This window comes from Rhinopithecus roxellana, chromosome 11 (assembly GCF_007565055.1).
Source record: "Rhinopithecus roxellana isolate Shanxi Qingling chromosome 11, ASM756505v1, whole genome shotgun sequence".
Lineage (NCBI taxonomy): Eukaryota > Metazoa > Chordata > Mammalia > Primates > Cercopithecidae > Rhinopithecus > Rhinopithecus roxellana.
In genome coordinates this window covers 3,686,375-3,710,757 of record NC_044559.1, presented here as the reverse complement: position 1 = coordinate 3,710,757, position 24,383 = coordinate 3,686,375, and the positions used below count along the sequence as shown (strand labels likewise).

At 36.0% G+C, this 24,383-nt stretch overlaps 1 protein-coding gene across 15 annotated transcripts in view; it reads left to right on the top strand.

The window, feature by feature from the left end:
- Positions 1-24,383, top strand: part of MAPK8 (mitogen-activated protein kinase 8) — a 130,590-nt gene that overhangs the window by 99,515 nt on the left and 6,692 nt on the right. For 8 of the 15 annotated variants that reach the window (XM_030940783.1, XM_030940791.1, XM_030940785.1 and 5 more), the window contains 8 exons: positions 2,066-2,124; positions 2,213-2,351; positions 12,270-12,435; positions 16,146-16,217; positions 17,947-18,129; positions 18,426-18,550; positions 19,132-19,195; positions 22,894-22,971. In XM_030940783.1, the coding sequence (XP_030796643.1) occupies positions 2,066-2,124; positions 2,213-2,351; positions 12,270-12,435; positions 16,146-16,217; positions 17,947-18,129; positions 18,426-18,550; positions 19,132-19,195; positions 22,894-22,971 (886 nt within the window). Of the gene's footprint in view, positions 1-2,065; positions 2,125-2,212; positions 2,352-12,269; positions 12,436-16,145; positions 16,218-16,570; positions 16,643-17,946; positions 18,130-18,425; positions 18,551-19,131; positions 19,196-22,893; positions 22,972-24,383 lie in introns of all 15 variants that reach the window. The other 7 variants (XM_030940779.1, XM_030940781.1, XM_030940780.1 and 4 more) reach the window with 1 other exon arrangement.

Genomic DNA, 24,383 nt, shown 5'->3' with positions numbered 1-24,383 from the left:
CCATCCTTCTCAGTTCTAAACAACCACTAATCTTCTTTCTGTCTCTGTATGCCTTTAATCTTTAATACCTCTCTTCTACTCTAGGGCTTTCCAGATATTAATGAGACTAGATTTACTATTTGTCCAAGTCTCCTATTGTGCATTGCATGTGGTTGGTAAACTTGAACTTATTTAGAGCAGTCAGATGCTTCCTTGTTATCATTTATTATCATTTCCCTATCTTAAATTTGTTTGACCCTTTCTGGTGTATTGTTTTTCCGAATTTATTCACTGAACAAATATTTAAAAACCTTATGTAAAGCTGAATGTTTAGAAGAAAAACATCAGCTCTGCCCTTACAAAGTTTATGCCTGAAAAACAAATTCCCTTCCCTAAGTATCATTGTCAGCAAACATTTTTATATGTGTGTCATGTAACTTGCCATATACAGGGCAATAAAAGTGATTGAGACACGGTTCTTTCTAATAAGAATTCTCTATGGTAGGGATGTAGCTGATGTGAAAATGAGACTAGACTACAGTGTGCTGAATACCTTAACAACATTAGAAGATAACTGGGGACAAAGTAGAATAGTCAACTCTTTCAAGAACTAGGGGTTGTCAGAATCTACAAAAGAGGTTCACCTGGAAGGTAATTAAGTTCAATAGATAAATGACAAGCGTAGGGAATAGTATGTTTAAAAGCATCAAAACATTTTTAAAATGACGTTCTTGAAACTAGCATAGCCAAAATATGAAGTTTAATATAGGACTTAGCAGGAGATGAAGTGAGTTGATGGCATATCATGGAGGCTTTTGAATACACTGCAAGGGAGTTTCAGAATTTATTTGTTGGCTTTAAATTTATGAGGAGGTTAGTAATATGATCAGGTCTTTCTTTTACCATATTGTAGGCAGTAAGTGGTAGCTGAATTTGTAGAAAACCATTGTTAGTGACCCTTAATCAGCTCAGGCCACTGTGACAAAATACTGTACACTGGGTGTCTTAAACAACAGAGATTTATTTCTCACAATTCTGTAGGCTGGGAAGTTCAAGATCAAGTTGCTGGCCAGTTTGATTCTTGATGAGGGCCTGCTTCCTGACTTGGAGGTGGCCAACTTTTCACCTTGTCCTCACTTGCCTTTCTTCAGTGTGTGCTCAAGGAGAGGGAGAGAAAAATTGCTCTTTCTCTTCCCTTGTTTTAGGCCACTAATTCCATTATGAGGGCCCCACTCTCATGATCTAATCTAACCCTTAGTACCTTCCAAAGGCCCCATTTCCAAATACTATCACATTGGAGGCTAGACATATGAATTGTGTGGAGTGTGTGGGGGGCGGCATTCAATCTGTAACACTAGTGTTAGAAGGAATTACAGCATAAACAGTCTAGATGTTAAAGTCTTCAACCTGTTTATAGCACAGGGAATGGAAAAAAGAGATTGAAGGTCAGATTGACAGTAGAATGGACAGCATTCTATGAGTATTTATTATGGTGCATATACTGAAAAAGGAGTCAAAAATCACCCTGAGCCTTTTGTAAAAGAGAGGGCACACTGGAAAAGTAAGGGGTTTGGGTAGGAATGAAAATGAATTCAACGTTATTTTATTTGTGAGATGTCCATGCAAAAAGTGAAAAGAAATAGATTAAACATAGTAGTGGGAAAGAAGGGATATGCTTATGGATGATCCAGTGAAATAGACTGGGAATGAAGAAAACTGAAAAACCAAAGGAGGAAAGGGCTGAGATTATATAGAGATACTGAATTGGAAAAGAGCTGGTAGAAGGGATTTAAGACTTGCTGTTAAATTATGTAGAGGTTTGTATAATGTAAGTGCTTGATAATTGACGGTTCATAAATGGAATTACAGATAAATGGGTTACAGATCCTCTGTGCTTCCACCTATCCATCCCCTACTCCAACTCCTGCCCATAAAGTTGCAATATATAAAATAAAAGCAATTACTTGAGCTTAGAATGTAAAGAAAGATTTTAAACCAATGGTAGATTTTTAACCCACGAATTTGTAGTTCTCAAATTAAAATATTAGAAAGTAGTTTCTAATTTTTCTCTCAACTTTTATTATAGATAATTGGCCTTTTGAATGTTTTCACACCACAGAAATCCCTAGAAGAATTTCAAGATGTGTAAGTGTAATAATTAAAATTTTGTTAATACATTTTTCTTAGATTGCTGCTAGACACTTTAGCTATTCTCTTTTTTTCACTCATAAAGTTACATAGTCATGGAGCTCATGGATGCAAATCTTTGCCAAGTGATTCAGATGGAGCTAGATCATGAAAGAATGTCCTACCTTCTCTATCAGATGCTGTGTGGAATCAAGCACCTTCACTCTGCTGGAATTATTCATCGGGTTAGTAGAAAAAACTATCATCGTACTCTTTGTTTTCTCACTGAGGTGAAATTCATGTAACAAAAGTAACCATTCTAAAGGGGCATTTTTAGTACATTGACAGTGCTGTACAACTACCATCCATATTAAATTCTAAAATATTTTCATTACCCCCCAAAAAATCCCCATGTTTCTTAAGCAGTTGTACGTCTTTGCCCTGGCGTGATACCAGTCTGCTTTCTGTGCCTATAGATTTGCTTTTATGTTTCCATTTATATGAAATACTATGTGATGTTTTCAAGATTTCTCCATGTTGTACCATGTATCAATAGTTCATTCCTTTTTATGACTGAATAATATTCTATATACCATATTTTGTTTTATCCATTCATCCGTTGATGGACATTTGGGTTATTTCTACCTTTCAGCTATTATACATAGTGCTATGAAAATTCTCTCACAAATATTTGTTTGAATATCTGTTTTCAGTCCTTTGGGATATACCTGTGACTGGAAGTACTGGGTCATATGGTAATTCTGTAGTTAACTTTCTGAGGAACCATCAAACGGCACAGTAACTGCACTATTTTACATTCCCACTAGCGGTGTATGCGGGTTCCAGTTTCCTCACATCCTTGTCAGTACTTGTTATCTGACTTTTTAAATTCTAGCCATCCTAATGGGTATGAAGTGGTGTTTCTTGTGATTTTACTTTGCATCTCCCTAACGAATAATAATGTTGAGCACTTTTCATGTGCTTGTGGCCATTTGTGTATCTTCTTTGGAGAAATGTGTATTTAAGCCCTTTGCTCATTTTTAAATTGTGTTGTTTGTCTTTTTGTTGTTGTAGCATTTCTTTATGTATTTCATATATGAAATCTTTATCAGGTATATAATTTGTAAATATTTTCTCCCATTCTGTAGGGTGTCTGTTCACTTTGCTAATGATTTCCTTTAATGCACAAAAGCTACAATTTTAATGAAATACAGTTGTTTCTTTCATCACTTGTGCTTTTGATATCATGTATAAGAATCCGTTGTCAAACCCATGGTCATGAAGATTTAGTCTAACGTTCTCTTCTAAGAGTTTTATAGTTTAAGCTCTCACATGTAGGTCTTTGATCTATTTTGAGTTAATTTTTTGTCTGGTATGAGGTAAGATTCCAACTTCATTCTTTTGTATGTAGCAATTTAGTTGTGCCAGCACTATTTGTTAGAGACTATTCTTTCCCCATTGAATGGTCTTGGCACCCCTGTCAAAAAACAGATGGTCATAGATACATGGGTTCTTTTCTGGACTATCAGTTCTGTTTCACATATTTCCTGTGTGCCTGACCATATATTATACTAGTACCACATTATTTTGATCACTTTAGCTTTGTAGTAACTTGAAATGGAGAAGTATGAATTCTCCAGCTTTATTCTTTTTCAATATTGTTTTGGCTTTTCAGAGCCCTTTGTGATGCCATATGAATTTGAGTATTATTCTATTTCTGCAGAAAGGGCAATTAGAATTCTAATTAGGATTTCATTGCATCTGTAGATTGCTTAGGTAGTTTTGCCATCGTCAGGATATTTAGTCTTCCAATTCACTAACATAGGATGTCTTACCATTTCCTTCCTTCCTTTTTTCTTTTCTTTCTTTTCTCTCCTTCCCTCCATCCCTCCCTCCCTTCCCCTTCCTTCCTTTCTCCACCCTCTCCTCTCTTCCCCTCCCCTCCCATTTGTCTTGTCTTGTCTTGTCTTCCTGATTCTCGGCTCACTGCAACCTCTACCTCCCAGGTTCAAGCAATTCTCCTGCCGCAGCCTCCCAAGTAACTGGGATTACAGGGGCCCACCTCCACACTTGGCTAGTATTTTGTATTTTTAGTAGAGACAGAGTTTCACCATGTTGGTCAGGCTGGTCTCGAACTCCTGACCTCAAGTGATCTGCCCACCTTGGCCTCCCAAAGTGCTGGGATTACAGGTGTGAGCCACCCCACCCGGCCTCTTTTAGCACTTCAGATGTATCATCCATTGCTGTTTGTTTTCGATGGTTTCCAATGATAAATCAGCTGTTAAGCTCATTGAGGATCTTTTATAAGTGACAAATGCACCTCTCTTGCTGCTCTCAGGATGCTTTTTGTCTTTGACTTTTAACAGTTTGATTGTAATGTGTCTTAGTGCAGATCTCTTGTTCATCCATCTTAGAATTCATTCAGTAGCTTGGATATGTAGGTTCATGTCTTTTGGTCAGGATGGAAGGAAGCTAAAAAGAAAAAATAGATTCATATCTTTTATCAAATTTAGCAAATTTTCAGTCATTATTTTTTCAAATATTTTTTCTGCTCCTTTTTCTCTTTCTTCTCCTTTTGGAACACCCATTATGCAAAGTTGGTATATTGATGGTATGCCATATCTTGTTTTCTCCTCCACTTTAATGTTTTGTTCCAGGCAGCATTGGGCTATTTACTTGCCTTAACCATGTTTTCAAGGATTGCCTCTGTCTAGCCTAAGACCAGGGTCCCACACTGAAAATGTGGCTGCTTTCTTCAAAATCCTTGCCTAGTTAGTGAGGCAGGTAGAGCCAAAGACTAGTTAAAATGCTGGAAATACTTCCCAATGTTTTTTCCCTACCTTTTTATTGTAGTAAATACATATAAAATGTGCCATTTTAACCATTAAATGCACAGTTCTGTGACATTAAATACATTCATAATGTGCAACCATCACCACCATCCATCTCCAGAATTCTTTTCATCTTGTGAAGCTGAAACTCTACACCCACTAGACAACAATTCCCTGTTCTCCTCTCCCCGCAACCCCCGACAGCCATCATTCTATTTTCTGTCTATATGATTTTGGCTACTATAAATATCTCATATAAGCAGAATCATGCAGTATTTGCCTCCTTGCAGCTGGCTTATTTCACTTAGCATAATGTGCTTAAGGTTTATCCATGTTGCAGCATATGTGAGAAATTTCTTCCTTTTTAAGGCTGAATAATATTCCATTTATGTATATACCATACTTGCTTATCCATTCATCAGTGGCACTTGGATTGGTTCTGCATTTAGCTGTTGTGAATAATGCTGCTATGAACATAGTTGTCCAAATATCTCTTTGAGACCCTGCTTTCAGTTCATTTGGGCTATAGGCAGAAGTGGAGTTGCCGGATCACATGGTCATTCTTTTTAACATTTTGAGAAACTGCCACACTGTTTTCCATAGCAGCTCTACCATTTTACATTCCCACGAGTAGTACAGAAGGGTTTCAGTTATTCCTCATTCTTACCAACACTTTATTTTTTTCATAGTAACCATCCTAATGGGTGTGAGGTGGTTTCCTGTTTTTAAGTTGCCCTTTTCTTGGTTCTGAGTTCACTTGATTGCCATAAACCTTTGAATAATTTCCAGAATTCTGAAAAATTTTATTCTGACACTTTGATGTTTTATGGTGCTTCTGTGGAGCTGTTTTGGCTGACATCACTGCCTCTCATCAAATTCTTAGGATCACTGTATTTCACTGATTTATATGGAGCAGTGTAAAGTTTGTTTTTGCTCTGAAGTGAGGCAGTATACGAAATAAGCTGCTATTATTACCAGTCATTCCAAATTGGAAATTGAATATTACCAAGTTACCAAAATTGAGTATTTGCCAGAATTGTTTTTTATATATATATTCAGCAATATTTTTATATTTTTGTTTTCTGGGATTTTTAACTGCTTTTCTTGTGATATAATTGACATGCCATACAATTTATTCATTTAATGTGTACAACTCAGTGTTTATTATATTTGAAGATTGTGTGCTCATTACTTTACTTTAGAAAATTCCATTGCCCTAAAAGAAACTCCAAATCCACTCGTCTTTATTTCCCATTCTTCTGTGTTCCTTTCACCTCTAGCCCTAAGCAAACAGTGATCTACTTTCTGTCTTTGTATATTTGTCTATTCTGGACATTTCATATACATAGAATTATATGTGATATTTTGTGCTTATTAGCTTACTTTACCTAGCATAATCTTTTCAAGATTAATTCATGTATTTATTGTGTGTCAGTTCTTCATGTCATTTTATTGACAAATATTTCACTGAATAAATTGTTTATCCATTTATCACTTGATTATAATTTGGGTTGTTACCACTGACTATTACGGATAATACCGACATGAACATTTATGTAAAATTGTTTTGTGTTGATATGTTTTGTATTTTAGTTAATTAACTAGCTTATTCTTTGAAAAGTATTGAGAGGAATTTTTTTTTTTTTTTTCTAAGAGACAGAATCTTACTCTGTCGCTCAGGCTAGAATGCAGTGGTGTAATCATAGCTCACTGCAGCCTTGAACTCCTGGGTTCAATAGGTTGAAAGGAAATTTTTTTTTTTTTTAATTTTTTTTTTTTTGAGACGGGTTCTCTCTCTGTCACCCAGGCATGAATGCAGTAGCATGAACATGGCCCACTGCAGCCTTTACCTCCTGGGCTCAGTGATCATCCCACTTCAGCCTCCCAAGTAGCTAAGACTACAGGCGTGTACCACCATGCCTGGCACATTTTTATTTTTTATGTTTTTGTAGAGACGGGGTCTTGCCATGTTGCCTAGGCTGGTCTTATATTCCTGGCTTCAAGCAACCCACCTGCCTCGACCTCCCAAAGTGCTGGGATCACAGGCATGAGCCATCATGCCCAGCCTGGAATTTTTAAAAATTATTTAATTCAGTGGAATTACATCTTCCTTCTGAGTCATCTGCGTCATTACATCTTCCTTCTGAGTCATCTACGTCAAATAACCTCACTCATGTAATAAAATAAATACAGAGATAGTTTTCATAGTATAAGACAGTTGCGTCTTTGAGTTATTGAGGCTTTTTTTTTTAAGTGAACAATCCTGTTACAGGCTTATCCTTAATTATCATTCTAAGTGAATTCCTTGTATATTACATATACAGCTGCTCTAATCATTTGTCTAGTGCAGTATTTAAATAACATAATAAAAATCTCTTTAAATGGAAGAATATTTTATCTTCCTGAGCCCCTACTCATACACTATGTGAAGTAGAGCAGACGAGTGAAACTTGTAGGTTTGGTTTGTTTGTTTCCTGAGTCCTTAGACCGGGGCAGTAATCCAACATCGTAGAAGTTCATTTGATTTTAGTAAGGCACACCCCTCCAAATAGAAAGGTTCCAGATTAACAAGGATAGCAGGTGGCTGGACCAGAAAAACATACTAAATGGTAGAAGATAGAAAACAATGGAAACAACAAGAACCATAAAAAAAACACACAAAATTACAAAAGAACAATATTTATGGTAGTATGTTAATGGGATTAGTTCCTTAGTTTAAAAAGGTCAGATTTTGGCAGCATGCAAAGACTCAACAACAACTACATGTTTCCGTAACACAGACATTTGTAGCTGACTTCAAAAGGCTGAAGGCAGAGAGGTTGGTAGACATATACCAGGAAAATGCAAACATCAAAACAAGGGTAACTCTATTTAATGAGATAAAGTTGAATATGGTAGGTTCAGAGAGGAAGCGTTCCTCTCTGGGAATAGTCTCACATTTTAAAGGTGAAAGATACTATCCAATTAGGATATACAATTATACATGAAGTAGAGTTGCTATACAAAAAGCTTAAAGTGTAGAAAATAAAAGAATGGCACAAGCACAGCAGTATTGGGATAATCTAACTCCCTTAGTATCAGTACATAAAGTGGTAAAAATAAAGTGCATCTGTAGAAAATTTCTTAATGTGATAAAGTGGAGCTAATGAGACCTACTGTGGTCTGTTACCTATTGTGAAGAATCTCCCTTTATCTTAGCTTGGGCTCTTTGGGAAACTCTAGAGTGGAGATATGCATTGAAGTTTTTTGCAGCTGATCTTGAGGCCACGATTGGTACTCATCTCTGCTCTACTACTTATTCTAGATTCACCTCCACCCTTGGCTAGTACTTCTGCTAGTCTGAGGTTACTTACTTGGTAAAATAACCTGGCCTTTCATCCCTTAGGTAGAGGTTCAGGGCAAGTCAGGATTACTACTCTGAGACCCAAGCTGATGAGGTCCCACCATCTAGATAGTTGTGGGTCACTTTGTCGGAAAGAGAAAGCCAAGTGATGTGCATGGCTCTTCTTTGCTTGGAAGTGACATACGTCACTTCTGCTTAGAGTACGTTGACAGAGCTAGCCATAGGACTTGCCTAATTTGTAAGGAAACTGGGAAATGTAGGGAGAGCAGACTTCAGAATAGTGGTGAGCCCCAGCCTCTGCCACAGTCTGTCCTTCTGGCTGGCAAACATTCCTTTGCTCCCTTTATTCCACACCCTCCTCAAGGGAAATAACCCAAAGTTCTATTCTTATCAAATCCAGACATTGTTCGTCTTGGTCCAGAAACATAGGAACTGGAATGACGAAATTATATGGCCACCCCTATAACCACTGCTCCCCTGCCATATACTGTAGATAGAGTGGTCAGACAGGGCCAGTGTTATCACAGTGAGCAATCCCATTTAGAAAACTGAAAAATGCAGTCATTGGTTAGTTGTAATTAAATTCTTCTGTACAGACATTGTGAATGTCCCTTGCCCTGGGTGTGGGGAGTATTCCTTATCAGTCCTGACTGATCTCTGTTCTCTAGTACCTGGCTCTACCCTGTGGGAGAGTCATCTTTTTTGCTATCCTCATGAATATATCTAAAGTGAGTATTGAAGAATGTATTTTCCTTGAGGGCTGCTCACCTTTCTCAGCCTGCTTCTTATCTATAAAAGATTGGGGCCCAAGGGTCATTTTAAGGCCATCCTTCTCAGCCTTGCCACTATTGACATTTTGGACCAAACAGTTCTTTCTTTTGATGGTGGAATGTTTAATAGCATTCCTGGCCTCTACCCACTAGATGCCAGTAGCACTCCCCAGTTGTGACAATCAAAAATGTTTCTGACATTGCCAAATATTATTTTGGGGCAAAATTACTGTGAGTTGAAAACTCCTGTTTGAAATATAGAAGGATCATAGACCTTTGGTGTTGGATCTGACAGTTAGCTAACTCTTTCAGAAATTTCAGAGATTTCTTATCTTTCTGATTGTAGTTGTTTTCAAAGCATCTTTTTTAACTCATGGATCCTGTATTCTTGCACTTAATTGAGGCTGTCTTCAGTCTTCCTGTAAGCGTTCAAGCTTCTGTTGGCAGACTGAGGCAATTTTATCAATTGAAAGATTTTACAGGACTTTTTCCCTGAAAGGATTTCAGAATTATTATGTGAAAATGATGCATAGAAACCAATCCAAGATATCAGTGGCTTAAAGCAATATTTATTGTTTACTTGGGTCTGCAGGGTTGGCTGTATGACACTGCTCCAAACCATGGGTCAAGTTCAGGCTTGTCCCATATTCAGGTTTCAGCATCTAAACTGAAGCATCCACCAGAGACATCCTTTTCTCATGGTGAAAGGTAGAAGAGCAAGAGCTATGCTGAATCAAACACATTCCCCCATATTTCATTGACCAAAATAAGACAAGTGACTAAACCTGTCAGCAGGGTGAGGACACAGTCTGGGGTGGGCAGGAATATTTGCAGAACAATCTACCATACCTTCTTTCAGGGGTCTGGTAGCATTTAGCTTTTTCAAAATGGCAAGACCCTGAAATTCTAGACTCTGTTCCCTTTTATTTCTGCTTTAAAATGTGGCTACTACTTTTAAATGCAGCCAGTAGCTACCAACACAAACTACTGAAGTTTTGCTGTCCAGTCTCTTCTAGAGCAGAGTTCAACAAACTTTTTCTGTCAAAGCCTTGTAGTAAATATTTTAGGCTTTGTGGATAATAGTCTGTGTCACAGCTATAAGACTCTGCCATTGTGACACAAAAGCAGCCATAGGTGATATGTACTTGAATGAGCGTGACTGTGCTTCAGTATCAACACTTTCTTTACAAAGCATGTAGGCCTTAATTTGCCAGGCCCTGTGCTAGAGCTTTCAGGTTCATTGTACAAGTGGCTGGGTGCAGGTAACAGCTTCATGAAGTGTTTTGCTACTACGTAACCTAGATCACCTTTCCAACCTTTGATGTGAGTTTCCCTGCTGCTCAATTGCTAAGCCGGGATCTTATGTTTTTATAATAGTTAACACCCCACTTCTGACACCAGTTTCAGTGTTAGAATAGACTCAGCTGTACCGAAGTAACAGATAAACCCTTAATTCTCAGTGGCTTAGCACGACTCAGGCTTATTTCCTTTGCTGAATGTGTGGTGCAGCTCATAGTGGGTTTGTGGACTGTACATTTACATAAATGATCAGCAACCCAGGCTGCCAGAGAATCCTCTGGAACGTTCCTAATCACCAAAGCAGAGTAGGAGACCACAGGAAGTTGTGCACTGGCCCTTCTCTTCTTTACTTCCACTCACATCCCATGAATTAGAACTACCCATGTGCCCTTGCCTAACTGAGGAAGCTAGAAAAATTAGGGGAAGAAGACAGAATGTTGGGTTAGTTCCACTGCCTACATAAATTCTAAGTTACTATTCTTAGATATAGTTAGCGTAATTAACAGCTGTAAGGTACATAATGATATATATGGATGAATTTCAGTTAATATTCTTTGAGGCTTTTTTTGACAATTTTTTTGCTTAACAAAAATACCTATCTTTAAAAATTGTTACTTTGCTTTTAATTTTTTCACAATAAAGTACTTAAAATTGGAATGTTATTTCTAAATTGGAATCTGCTAGTATAAAGAGCCAGTAACCTTCAACCATCACACTAAACATTGAAGTGGTATCAAAGCTTGTAATATTTATTCTTGAGCATGCAGTGTTTCTTTGCTGAGGTACTGTATTTTAGAAGTATTAGCAACATTATACTTACAGAATACCAATAATGAAAAAGTTTTTCTTCTGTTTCATTAAGACTTTTGAATTGTTGGTATATTTAATTTAATAAAACCACTAGATTACATATCTTCTAAACCCATCCGTGATTGCCTGTCGAAATATGTTAAAGACAACATGCTTTTCTGTATGTTAACATTACAAAAGTAATAGTTGTCTTTCAAGCAGGCTGTTTTCCTTTTTTGTATTAATCAGTGATATTTAATATGTATACTGCATGTCAGTACAGGTAATACAGTGCATTTGTGTTGTGGATTTATGCTTTCTTACTTTTTTGGTCCTTTGGCTTGTAATAGTATTCATCAAGGCTAACAGGCATAGTATATTGAACATGAAGCTGTGAGTGTTTATGCTGCTACCTGACTTTTTGATGGGCACAGCACAGAATATGTTAAAGTAGGGGCCAGGTGAAAAATTCTGAATTATTCAGTAGTATCTATAGCAAGCAATTTTATAGATTAGTGGCACCAAGACAATGGTGTCCTACTTCTACAAACAGACAAAAATTTTATAGCAAATTTGTGTGACTCCAGGTGGGAAATCAGGGATGGAAAAATGGATAATGACTATTCTGGTCCTTTGGGACTGGGTATCTGCCAATCTAAAAGATCAAATAACATTTGCTATTGATTGACAGGATGGCTCATTGTTGACTTATAACATCTGTATAAAGCTTATTGTGACTTTAAAATGAGATTTTAAAAATATTGGTAATGTGTTATGCAAATGAATATAAATGCTAACTTATCACTCTTTTACTATAGTAGTTTTTTATGTGAGCTTTGCAATGTCTTTTCAAATCCCCTCTATTTAACCAAAAATGTCTAGCTAATCATAATTTCTAACGATTAAAACATTACTAACTTCTCTAATAACTGTATGTATTCATAAATTTTAAATCCCATAAAGCTGACTTCTCAGGTTTGCCTTGTAATGATGAATCAGTGCAGTAATATTACAGTGAGAAAAATGAAGAGTTAACGTGAATGTTTTGCAAGGGATAGTATAACTTTATTGTGAACTGTAGGATTTTCATATATATCATGGCAGTCATTTTTTAATTTTTATTTTCTGAAGGACTTAAAACCCAGTAATATAGTAGTAAAATCTGACTGCACTTTGAAGATTCTTGACTTCGGTCTGGCCAGGACTGCAGGAACGAGTTTTATGATGACGCCTTATGTAGTGACTCGCTACTACAGAGCACCCGAGGTCATCCTTGGCATGGGCTACAAGGAAAACGGTCAGCACACACATTTATTTGAAATATTTTTCTGATTTAGCTTTTTTTCTTTATTCATTAGAATTTTTATGTAAATACTTAAGCTGAAGAACATTGAATTAAATATGTACCATTGTTTGAAATGTGTATCCAAAGTTTGCAGGTAACTATAAATTTTGTCTTAAATGTTTGGAAAAACTTGGGGCCCTTACTTGTTTAAATACAGATACATACCATTAGTACTACCATTGGATAAAGAATTTGTTGCCATGGCCCTGAGACAGAATTTATGCTCTTTGTTTGCCTATAACTTGAAAGTGAACATTTCTAACATGGTCTCAGGGATGTATAGAGTGTACTGACAGTTTATTATTAGTGTACATCAGTGATATTTGCCCGTATTTCCAACCTCATGAAACTAAAGATCATAGCGGTAGCACTCATCATAAACTTTAAGAGGTACGTTAAGGCCTCTGCAAAGCTGCTGGATAATTAAGGTGACCTCTTGAAGGAAGCAGTAAAGTTTCATTAAAACGTTGTGTCCAGCCTTAAGGAAATGACTTTTAGTATTTTGTGTGGGTATATCCGACTGTATCAATTGACCTAAGAATCAATGTTGAACAAAATTATCTGGCATGTAGATCATGAATTTAAATATTTTTTATGGATATACCTACCTATATTTAATTTAGGAAGAAATTTTGTTGAGTCTTAGAAATTTAGGAGATGAATAAATCTGCTAATAACCATGAGATTTTATGGAAATAAACCATCATTTTTAAAAATGTGGTGACTTCATCCAAAATACTACCAAGAATAAAACCTAGACATTTTTTCTGGCAAGGAATCTGGAATAGCAGTTCATTTTGAATCAGGAAATTGTAATAAGTCAACTGTTAAGATTTTTTTAAATAAAATATACGATTAAGCTGAGCTTGAGTTTCTGAACTGATTAAAAACAAATACTTTAAACATTTGCTATTAATTTTTTATACTGAAGTAAATATGCTGTTCTTTTTACTTACTCTCTATCTGAAATTTGAAGGGTTTTTTTTTTTTTTCGAGAATTGATAACTTCAAGTGACCCACCAGCACAAAGATGGCTTTTGCATTTGCTGTGATTGTCATAGGTACGGTGTTATGTGTCAGTGTCCTATAAATATGATCTTAGGATAGCTCCCTGCCAGAAATTAGCACTAAGAAAAACTGTCATATAAAGAATTGAGGCTGGGTATGGTCGCTTACACCTGTAATCCCAGCACTTTGGGAGGCCGAGTCTTGTGGATCACCCGAGGCCAGGAGTTCGAGACCAGCTTGGGCAACATGGCAAAACCCTGTCTCTACTGAAAGTACAGAAATTACTCAGGTGTGGTGGTGTGCACCTGTAGTCCCAGCTATTGCAGAGGTGAGGCATGAGAATCACTTGAACCCGGGAGGTGGAGGTTACAGTAAGCCGAGATTGCACCACTATATTCCAGCCTGGGAGACAAAGCAAGACTGTCTCAAAAAAAAAATAAAAATAAAAAAAGAACTGACATGTGGTTCCTCTCTTAGTTAAAAATTATGTAGATCACTTTCTTGCCTTCCCACTCCCACCCTAGGAAATGGAGTCAAATGTAATGCTTAATGACTATAACTACATTAGCCAGCAAGGTTAAACATAAGTACTTCCTCCTTTTAATGACACCTCACACTCATTTTATTTATTATTATTATTATTTTTTTTTTTTGAAATGGAGTCTCACTCTGTCGCCCAGGCTAGAGTGCAGTCGTGCCATCTTGGTTCACTGCAGCCTCCACCTCCCGGCTTGAAGCCATTCCCTTGCCTCAGCCTACTGAGTAGCTGGGATTACAGGCGCGTGCCACCACGCCTGGCTAATTTTTGTATTTTAGTAGAGACAGGGTCTCATTAGCTTGGCCAGGCTGGTCTCGAACTCCTGACCTTGGGTGATCCACCACGCCCAGCCTCCCACCCATTTTAACAACTTTGCTTTATGTGCCTTTTATTACAGTCTACTCAGAGCATTTTGGAAAGCAGTGTAATCAATATATTTTTAACTGCTTAATCGACTAAGCAGTTAGGTTAAAACTAGAGTTGTGCATGAATCAGACTTATGTTCCTAGTCTTCACTGGCCCAGATAATATCTTCTCTCATGCTTGCAGCTTTCAAAATACTTTTGTTTAAAAATAGGCTTTTCTGGAAGTTACCAACATAAGTTATATGCTGGATATTTAAAGTTTAACATTCTCTTTAAAATCTGTAGAGAAGATTTATTCCAATAGATTTTTGTCAAAAAGGAAAATCTTAGAAAAAATTTTTCTCTGAGGCACTAATTTATAAATATTAACTTTTTTTTCTAAAATCTTATCCTTGAAAGCTGAACCATGACATAAATATAAAAATGTTCATTCATCTTAATATGAAATTTTAGGGAAACTTTAGTTCCACAGTATTTCCAAAAGTAATTCCCAGTTTAGCTCCTAAGATTCTTCAGTGAACTGGCAGCCCTTTAGTAAGAATGTACTGTATTAGAAAGTACAGGCTTTAATTTTCTAAGTCCTTTAACATGAGTAAAGGGCACGTCTCTTTCTGACATCTATTTGTGCTGTTTTCCTCTTGTCATTTTAAAGAATTTGGACCTTCAGATGTCACAACCAAATGCAAGTTTCTAAGGCTTTTCCTTCTAAATTGCTCATTCTTCCCTCTTTTCCTATTAAACTGCAAGCACTTACTCTCTCCTTTTTGTGTGATCGTCAAACCCAAAGTCATAAAATGCCACGGTGTACTGTCAGTTTCCCTAAGTAGTTGGAGATTCCCAATTGTCTGTTTCTGTGTCTAGCAGATTCTTGTCAACATTGATTGGGATTCCCATTTACAGTTGGCAAGGGTCATCAGTAAGTCTTCCAGGAGACTCTAGATAGTCAGTTTGTGGAAACTGTCATACTGTGTCTAGCCAAAACTAACTTCTTAAGTCAAAAGCAGTTTGGTTTTATGGGTTTAAAAAACTTCAGGTAGGAAACATGAAATACATTTCTCTTACAGTTTTCCTTGATTAGTTGTTAATTCTCTGTGCACTTGTTCCTTTTGGGATAGTAGGGTAAATGTAGCATGATGTTGCCAAGAAAACAAATGGACTTTTAATTCAGAACAAGCATAGCACTTCTCAATTAAATATATTTGGGAAATCCAGTTTAAAAATTCTAAAGAGCTTTAGATTAACTTTTTTATTGTAATTATTCATAGAGATTATTTCTGTTAAATATTTGAATATGCTGAATTATTTTCTCATGCTTTTTTCTTTTATTTAACTTAGAGAGTATAATGCACAGTTGAACTTCTAAATAGTATAGTATAAAGATTTTATTTTTATAATTTTACTACCTCATGTACATTTTTATTTACAAAGTTCGTGTTTGGTTCTGTTTCATATTTTATAAACAAGTTCTCAGGGACAAAACATGCAGGGTTTTTCTATTTATGCAATTTCTATGCATAGCTCTCACTTTGAAATTAGATATGTAGTTAAAATGCCACACTTTACATTTTCTTTTGTGAACCAGACTTTCAAAAAATAATTTGTGTTTTAAATTATTCCATGAGCTAAAGTTACGATCACTTTTTTCTTTTTGTGATGTTTTGCAGTTTTTATATAATGCAGTCATATTATGCTTCTTTGATTTTAATGACCTTTTGCTTTGCTTTTCCTTCTTTTGTGCTGCAAACATATAGTGGATTTATGGTCTGTGGGGTGCATTATGGGAGAAATGGTTTGCCACAAAATCCTCTTTCCAGGAAGGGACTGTATCCTTGTGCTGCTGCAGCAGTTAATTAGTTAGGCGATGAACTTCTTTATGTTCTCTAATGAAAATGGATATGCTACATTTATACAGATGGGATTTTAAACAGGCATAAAGTTTGTGGCTATTAGAGTTCAAAAATTGTTGAGACAAGAAGCTGAAATATTTGTAGGCTGCATCTGGCAGTAGGACATACAGTCTCTGCTGGTAGTCAGAGCACATTCACTGTCACTCATTTTTATTTTATACTGCTTTTTATAATTTTAAAGTATACATGGTGTGTGTGATTTTCTTTATTTTTTTTTTTTTTATTTTAACCAGAATCTTTATGTTAATGTCATTGCATTTTGTTTTCAGTTGACATTTGGTCAGTTGGGTGCATCATGGGAGAAATGATCAAAGGTGGTGTTTTGTTCCCAGGTACAGATCGTATCCTTATCTTTGGCCTAAAATGTAGTTTCTAAAGGTCAAAATGTATGATAGCACTTCAGTTTGGTCAGGTGTAATGTATTTTGTCTCTCCCTAATATATTGTTAAATTACTCTTAAAATACCACCTAGTATTTGACATAGACTTTTCTTTCCCTCATTTGTTGTTTCATATGTTAGTTCAGAACCCTGCTCAATTGTAATTATGCACAATTACTGGCTAGCTTTGAGTTGATTTATTTAACCTAAATCAAAAGTCATGGCTTGCATTAAAAATTTCTAATAATTATACACTTAAGTCTAGAAATACGTACAACTTAATATGAATTTTGGAGCTGTCTGTTGCTTCTGGCCATCCTTTTGTTTTGTCCCCCACCTCCTTTTTGTTAATGTTCTATGTGGTTTATGTCTTTTGATTGTTGTCTCATTACTTACATAACATACCCTTTCATCTGAGAATTTCAGCAGTAGTAATTTTATATGGTGACGATAGCTTTGGATTCATGCTTTTTGTTCATCCCACTACTTTTAATATTTATATTAACAGTGATTTGTTATGTGTTTATCAGCTAGTAACACTTAGAATTGTTTCAGGAGGAAGAATGGAAAAAGCCATATTCACAAGATTACGATAAGTGAGTTTTAGGCCTTGGCCTTCAGGTTCCTGGAGTGTAAAGACTAGAGGAAAGGAGACCAAGAAATCCCAACCTTACAACTTACCAAAAAACTGAATCTTTTTTATAAGCATCAGAGCTTTAGAAAATTTTTTTAAACATAAACTGAACAAAGAATGGCAAAAGATAATGCCGCTTTTATAGAAGCCTTTATTTTTATTGCAACTGGTTATTTTCTGTTAGTGTAGAAAACTCAGTAAAACAGGATGTGTTCTAGAAATATTGTCTAGGAGATACAATCATGTTTTCTGATAAACTGACAGAAAAGGAAACATTTTGTGTATTATTATAGCATTGGGTGCAGTTTGCAGTTAGAGCCACTGTGGATAGTAATTGTCATTATTCTTAGTTACTTATAATTTTATTTAGAATTTGTGAGTTTAAGCTTCCATTTTAAGGTAAAATCAGTTAGTATGAACACACACAATAAATAAGATTAACAAAGCTTATTTATTGATCATTTCTGTCCATCTACAATCATTGCCTTTTGCAAGGTGCCTGTGACATATAAAATTTGTAACTGCCACATCCTTTCTTAGGATTTTTAAAATTTCTATTTTCTTATAATATGAATATGACTAATGTGTTGAACATTAGTTATGGAGTATTTTTCTTAGCTACTTGATATTAGATATTGATCAGTGGAATAAAGTTATTGAACAGCTTGGAACACCATGTCCTGAATTCATGAAGAAACTGCAACCAACAGTAAGGACTTATGTTGAAAACAGACCTAAATATGCTGGATATAGCTTCGAAAAACTTTTCCCTGATGTACTTTTCCCAGCTGACTCGGAACACAACAAACTTAAAGGTACTTTTTACAAATATATAAATTTAATCCCATTTGGGGTGTGTGTGTATGTGTTTGTGTGTTTATATGTATTCATATTCTTATGGGACATAACCCAAGGTTTTCTCTGGATGGTGGGAAAAAAAAAAAATTTTTTTTCTTTAATTTTATATATTTTAGTCAGATGTATAAAATAATTTTACAGTAATATTTTTAAAACATATGCTTTTAAGATAAATAATCTCAAATTGCTGAAAGTTATTAATAATTTGAGAACCTTTATAAATATATGTACATTAACATCATTATGTTTGCAGCCAGTCAGGCAAGGGATTTGTTATCCAAAATGCTGGTAATAGATGCATCTAAAAGGATCTCTGTAGATGAAGCTCTCCAACACCCGTACATCAATGTCTGGTATGATCCTTCTGAAGCAGAAGCTGTAAGTTAATTTTCTTAATGTTTACAGAACATACTGCATTCTTAGAGTTAGAATTACAGTTAGGTTTGGAGGAAACCTTTTAATTTTAAATAAAAATGTAGATACATGATGATGATGTTTTTCTGTTTCTTCATGAAAGCTACGTCAAATAATAAACTAATGAGCATATTTGAGTCCCTCCTACACAAAATAAAGTCACCTCCCACTGTTTTTTGCAATCTTGTCTGGATACCCTAACCAGAGAACTAGGATGTTGAATGCTCTGAGGGAACATCCTCACTCAATTATAAAAGAAATTACTATATCCTAAGGAAAACAGAATTCTATGATCTATGATGTAAATAAAATGTGGCAATTTCAAGAGCTGGAAGAAAAGAAAAAGACAGTTAAACATTTTTTTTCCTGCAATGAAGGAGTCTTCCTAAACTATTCTGTCTATATAAGAAAGTTGATGATTGATCAGTCTTGATCTAATGATACATTTTTATAAGTCATCTGTCTGGCTAATATTTCAAATAACTACAAAGAGTTAAAATACTCCCAGCATACTGACTCGATTATTATTGCCTTGTGTTTTTCAGCCACCACCAAAGATCCCTGACAAGCAGTTAGATGAAAGGGAACACACAATAGAAGAGTGGAAAGGTACATTTGTCAGATTCTTATAGGGAAAACTGCGAAGGAGCTTCTGGTTTTTATATGGTGATTTATTGTCATGTTAGAGAAATTTGTGACATTTTCTGTGCATAACTGAAATTTGTGAATATTAATTAATATTTTTACATAAGTGGACTGCTTCCTTCCTTAACTTAATCTTAAGTTCCCAAGTTTCCCACCCCAGACACAGACACATTAGTGCGCTCTCTCATGTTTTCTATGGTATGTGAACATACAAATGTGTTTAGTGTCTCCCACCTCTCTTCTTCCACCCTTTTAAAATCACGTATGGTTGTGTACGGTGTATGCTATATGTACTTGCTTTGTTGATATAATCAGATATCTGGAAGTTTATTCTCTTTTGGTTCACATATATGCCTCTCTTGCTTTAATAACTGATTAGTGTTCTGCTGTATGAATGTGTCACACTGTATATCCATCTCCCTCTTGATGACCATTTAAATTGTGTCCAGTCTATTCCTGTTAGAAACAACTCTGCAGTATTCATGTTCACATATGAGAACATACCTGGAAGAAAAATCCTAGAAGGAGATGTGCTGAGCCAAAGAATATTTTTCAGTTATTTCCAAATTACTCTCCAAAGAAATTGTACTAGTGTACACTTCCATCCATATTATATAGGAGTCTCTCTTTACCCTCACCCTTGCCAACAGAATGAGTTAATTTTTAATATTTGTAAATCTAATATAGTAGTTTTATTCTATTTTATGAATGTGGCTGAAATTAATCATGCTTTGATAGTCATGGAAGTGTTCAAATATTTCTTTGAAAGGTCCCCTGGGACATGTGGGCCAGGTAATGTTTAGGTCCCATTTACTTCCATTTGTGTTGTTGTCCTTCAGTGTTTTGACCACTTTTTTAACTGTGTGACTTTGAGTAAATCACTCCCCGTTCATCCCACCCTCCTACACCGCCCCCTGCATTTTACCTCATCTTAAAATAGAGGCAGAAGACCTGTTATTAAGAGTTGTCTTTAAATCCTGGGAAGCCAGAGTGGACTGGGGAGGTATAAACATGAATAAGTAACCCATTTTGCTAAGGATGAATTTGATTCTATCTTCTTAGAAATTGAAGAGATTTAGAGATTGATTTTCTGTGAACTTTGGGAAACCCATGGTTAGCAGAGCCCATGATAAAGTTAAAAAAATGACAAAACAGTAAAATTGGATAGAGTCTGCTGCATTTGAATATGTAATATGCGTTTGAATATGTATACAGATATAGCTCTGTACTGAGTATGTATGAAAGCATTAGCCTGATATTTTTACATCCTACTAATTTACAATAGACCATGAAGTGTTTTATAGAATCTTGCTTTTTTGTTTTGTTTTGTTTTGTTTTGAGACAAGGTTTCACTGTGTCACCCGGGCTAGAGTGCAGTGGTATGATCATGGCTCACTGCAGCATCAAAACTCCTGAGCTCAAGTGATCCTGCTGCCTCAGCCTCCCCAGTAGCTGGGATCACAGGTGTGATCCACCACACTTGGCTAATTTTTTTTTTTTTTGGGGGGGGGACAGGGTCTCACTATGTTGCCCAGGCTGGTCTCAAACTCCTGGGCTTAAGTGATCCTCCTGCCTCAGCCTCCCAAAGGGCTGGGATTATAAGTCTTAAGCCACTGCACCTAGCCTAATTTTTTTTTTTAATTTTTGTAGAGATGGGGTTTCACTCTGTTGTCCAGGTTGGTCATAGACTCTTAATAGTCCACCAGTTGTAAGGCACATCATTATGTGCCACAAAGAAAAAAAAAAAACACTGTCAGTTGTCCAGCACCGTTGATTATAAGATGTAGTCCGTTCCAGAGTTTAAACTGAAAAAAAGTACATCTTAAAATCTGAGATACAGTGTTTTCATTTGTATAAGAATATATTTGGGGGTTTTGATTGCTTTAAAAACATTTACCTTTATTCTGTATCTCTTACTCCTAGCCCCAGGTGCATGTCAGTAATTACCCACAGACTGCCTTTTTCAAGATTTACTTAAGAGTTTTAGCTCATAGCAGAAAGAAAAATTAATTGCCAAAGCCATTAATTACAGATGGCTTTGCCTAGTTAGTACTTCTAGTTAGTTTCAGTTCTTCTGCCTTAACCTCTTTGTGCTTTTTCCCAGAGGAGTGCTATTTTCTCTCTCAAAAAATCCTATTGCAAATGTTTATCATTCCTTTTTGTTTCTTTGAAGAAAACCATCTCTTATTCTCTCCTTTATCAGTGCTTTCTATTTTTCTCCTTTCAAGCCTTCAGTTACTGTAACAAACTTATGTCCAGTTGTTGTTCATTCCAACATATTCTCTTGTTTTACCTTATTACCAATATAAATGTCATACTCTGTAATCAGGGATTCTTTCTCAGAATTTTCTTCTTCAGGAATTAACACAGACTCCTTGAAATTCGATGCAATATTTTTTGTTTGTACGTTTTTCTCAGAAGAGGGTTTTACAATTCTCAGAAGATTCCATGACCCAAAGAAGATGATAAATAGTGGTGATGATGTGGCATCCACCATTAAGGTTAACGTGTGGTGTGCCTTGTGAGTCTGAATGTCTACTTAAGAACCTTAAGAAGGTTTTTTGTTTGTTTTTGCTTTTTTGTTGTTGTTGAGATGGAGCCTCACTCCATTGCCCAGGCTGGAGTGCAGTGGCGCAATCTCAGCTCATTGTAGCCTCTGCCTCCCAGGTTCAAGCAATTCTTCTGTCTCAGCCTTCTGAGTAGCTGGGACTACAGGCGTCTGCCCCCATGCCGGCTAATTTTTTATTTTTAGTAGAGATGGGGTTCCACCTTGTTGGTCAGGCTTGTCTCAAACTCCTAACTTCAGGTGATCCACCCGCCTCGGCCTCCCAAAGTGCTGGGATTACAGGCATGAACCACCACTCCTGGCCGAAGGTTCTTAAGTAGACATTCAGACTCACAAGGCACATCACATTTAACATCAGAATCACTTCTGATGATAATATAAGTGAAGAATGTAAGACAGGAGGCGCATATATTGATACCAGCAGAGCAGCTCCCAGTGTCTCTCTTCAGTTGCAACAGTTGTCGCAGTGGTCTGCTTGCTGTCCAGAAGCCTGATAAGAGAAAAAGATAGATTCCCATGGAGAAATGTTATTGGAAGTGATAACCATGCTTACTCATAAGGAGTTGAAATGTAGCTTACCTGTTTCTTTTCCTCCAATAAATATGTGTTTATCTTTCATTCTGATTAATGAAGCTTTTGCATACTGTGATTTAAATCTTGGTAGCATTTATCTAGTTGAGTACCCACAGTGCGCCAGGCTCTATTCCAGGGCTCAGGAAATGGAAGTCAGTAAGACACATGGTTCAAGCCCTCCCTGAGACAGATGGTAGTGCAGAATGATATGTGGTATGATATGCTGTAGTACAAGTTGCTGGTAGAGTGAAAAAGAAAGCTTCTACCGCAGCACCATCAAACCGACCTGAAAAACAGTGGTTACAGGAAAGATTAGTACTTCCTTTCGATATGGTCCATTGTTGAGTGTCAAGGAATTGTTATTAACATCCTTGAATCTTAGGCTGACACTTAACTGACTGTCATTGTAAGGACACTGTTTGAAGTACTTCACATGTATAAAAATTTCCACTTAAACCATACATGCATTGTGAGATTGGCTCTTAGACTTTGAAAAGTTCATTTTTGTTTACTTCTTTTACAGAATTGATATATAAGGAAGTTATGGACTTGGAGGAGAGAACCAAGAATGGAGTTATACGGGGGCAGCCCTCTCCTTTAGGTTGGTTACAATATAAGCTTGGTTAAGATTACAGTTTACTTCTTGTGTTGTAATCTTCAGTGGCCTGAAACCTGCAGTTCTTCCCATACTTACAAAATCATCATTATTCCAAGCTTAATAAGTATAAGGAAATATGGTTTGTTTGGTGAAATTTGAAAGCACTGACACACTTTTCTATTAATACATTATACTAATATATCGGTAACTGTTCATAAGATGCACATCTTTTTCTATGATATTGACATTCTGTTGAAGAACAGAAATTAAAAAACTTTGTTGGCATTGTTGCTGGGTCTTTAAAGAAGAAACTTCTCAAAATTCAATATACATACCTTTCTGTGATGTTGACAGTCTTTACTTTGGATAAATAAAAGCTTCACTGCAAAATTTAGTACATGTAGTACCAAGTTGCTGTCTTTCAAAATGATATTGTTGATTTATTGAACGAAGGCAATAACATTAAAACCATCACTAGAAGGTATTCTTTCTCTAAGAAGAGAACTGGGTTTGTAGGAGTTAAAACTTTTTTTTATCATAAGCTGATCTTATATTTAATGTTAGTACAAGTAAAAGTATAAAGAATAGAGGGGAAAAGTTAAATGGCAGGTAACATGTACATTAAGTACATACCACGTGACAGGCACTGGTGGTTTATATACTTTATTTCATTCAGCCCCTAAGACCCTAAGGTATAGGATTATCGCACACATTATGGCTGAGGAAACTGAAGTTCAGAAATTTGAAATAACGTAAGATTCCAAATCTATTATGTAGATGAACTAATACAATAACTTCAGAGTGTGTGGTTTTTTCAGCCTCTCATTTTGTTTCTGGCTGGCAACAGAGACTTCTCTGGCTACAGAGGTTAAGACATTTGTATGAAGGAGGTGAAATTGAGCTGAGCCTTGAAGAGTGAGTAGTATTTGAAAAGATAGGTCTTGATTTTGAAGTAAAACTATGCCATTTTAATTCCTCAGAAACTTCTACTTTTGAGGAAAAACAAAGATGTATCTAGCATGTTGTATACGGGTAAGGTTTTTTAAAACTATGGTGACTATAAACATAATTGTTTAAGCCATTTTTTGTGGATTGCTTTGACATTTTTGGTTATGTATTTTAGAGTTGTATATTTTAAATCTTTGATCAAGAATGCAGTCTTCCAGATTATAGGGTAGATCCTGTTGAAAATATAAATGGGTTTTGACAGCTTTTACCTATTTTGGAAATGGACTTTTCTCTACAGTTTACTTCTAACAAACTTAAAGCTCTATTATAAATGCTTCGTGTAATTAATTAGCTTTGTATTGCTACATAGTAGTAGTATAACTGAATTGTTCATGATGGAGGCTCAGGTGGGATTTGGAAAGTTCATTATGTGGGACAGTTTTATACTTTAGCATACTATCCAATTG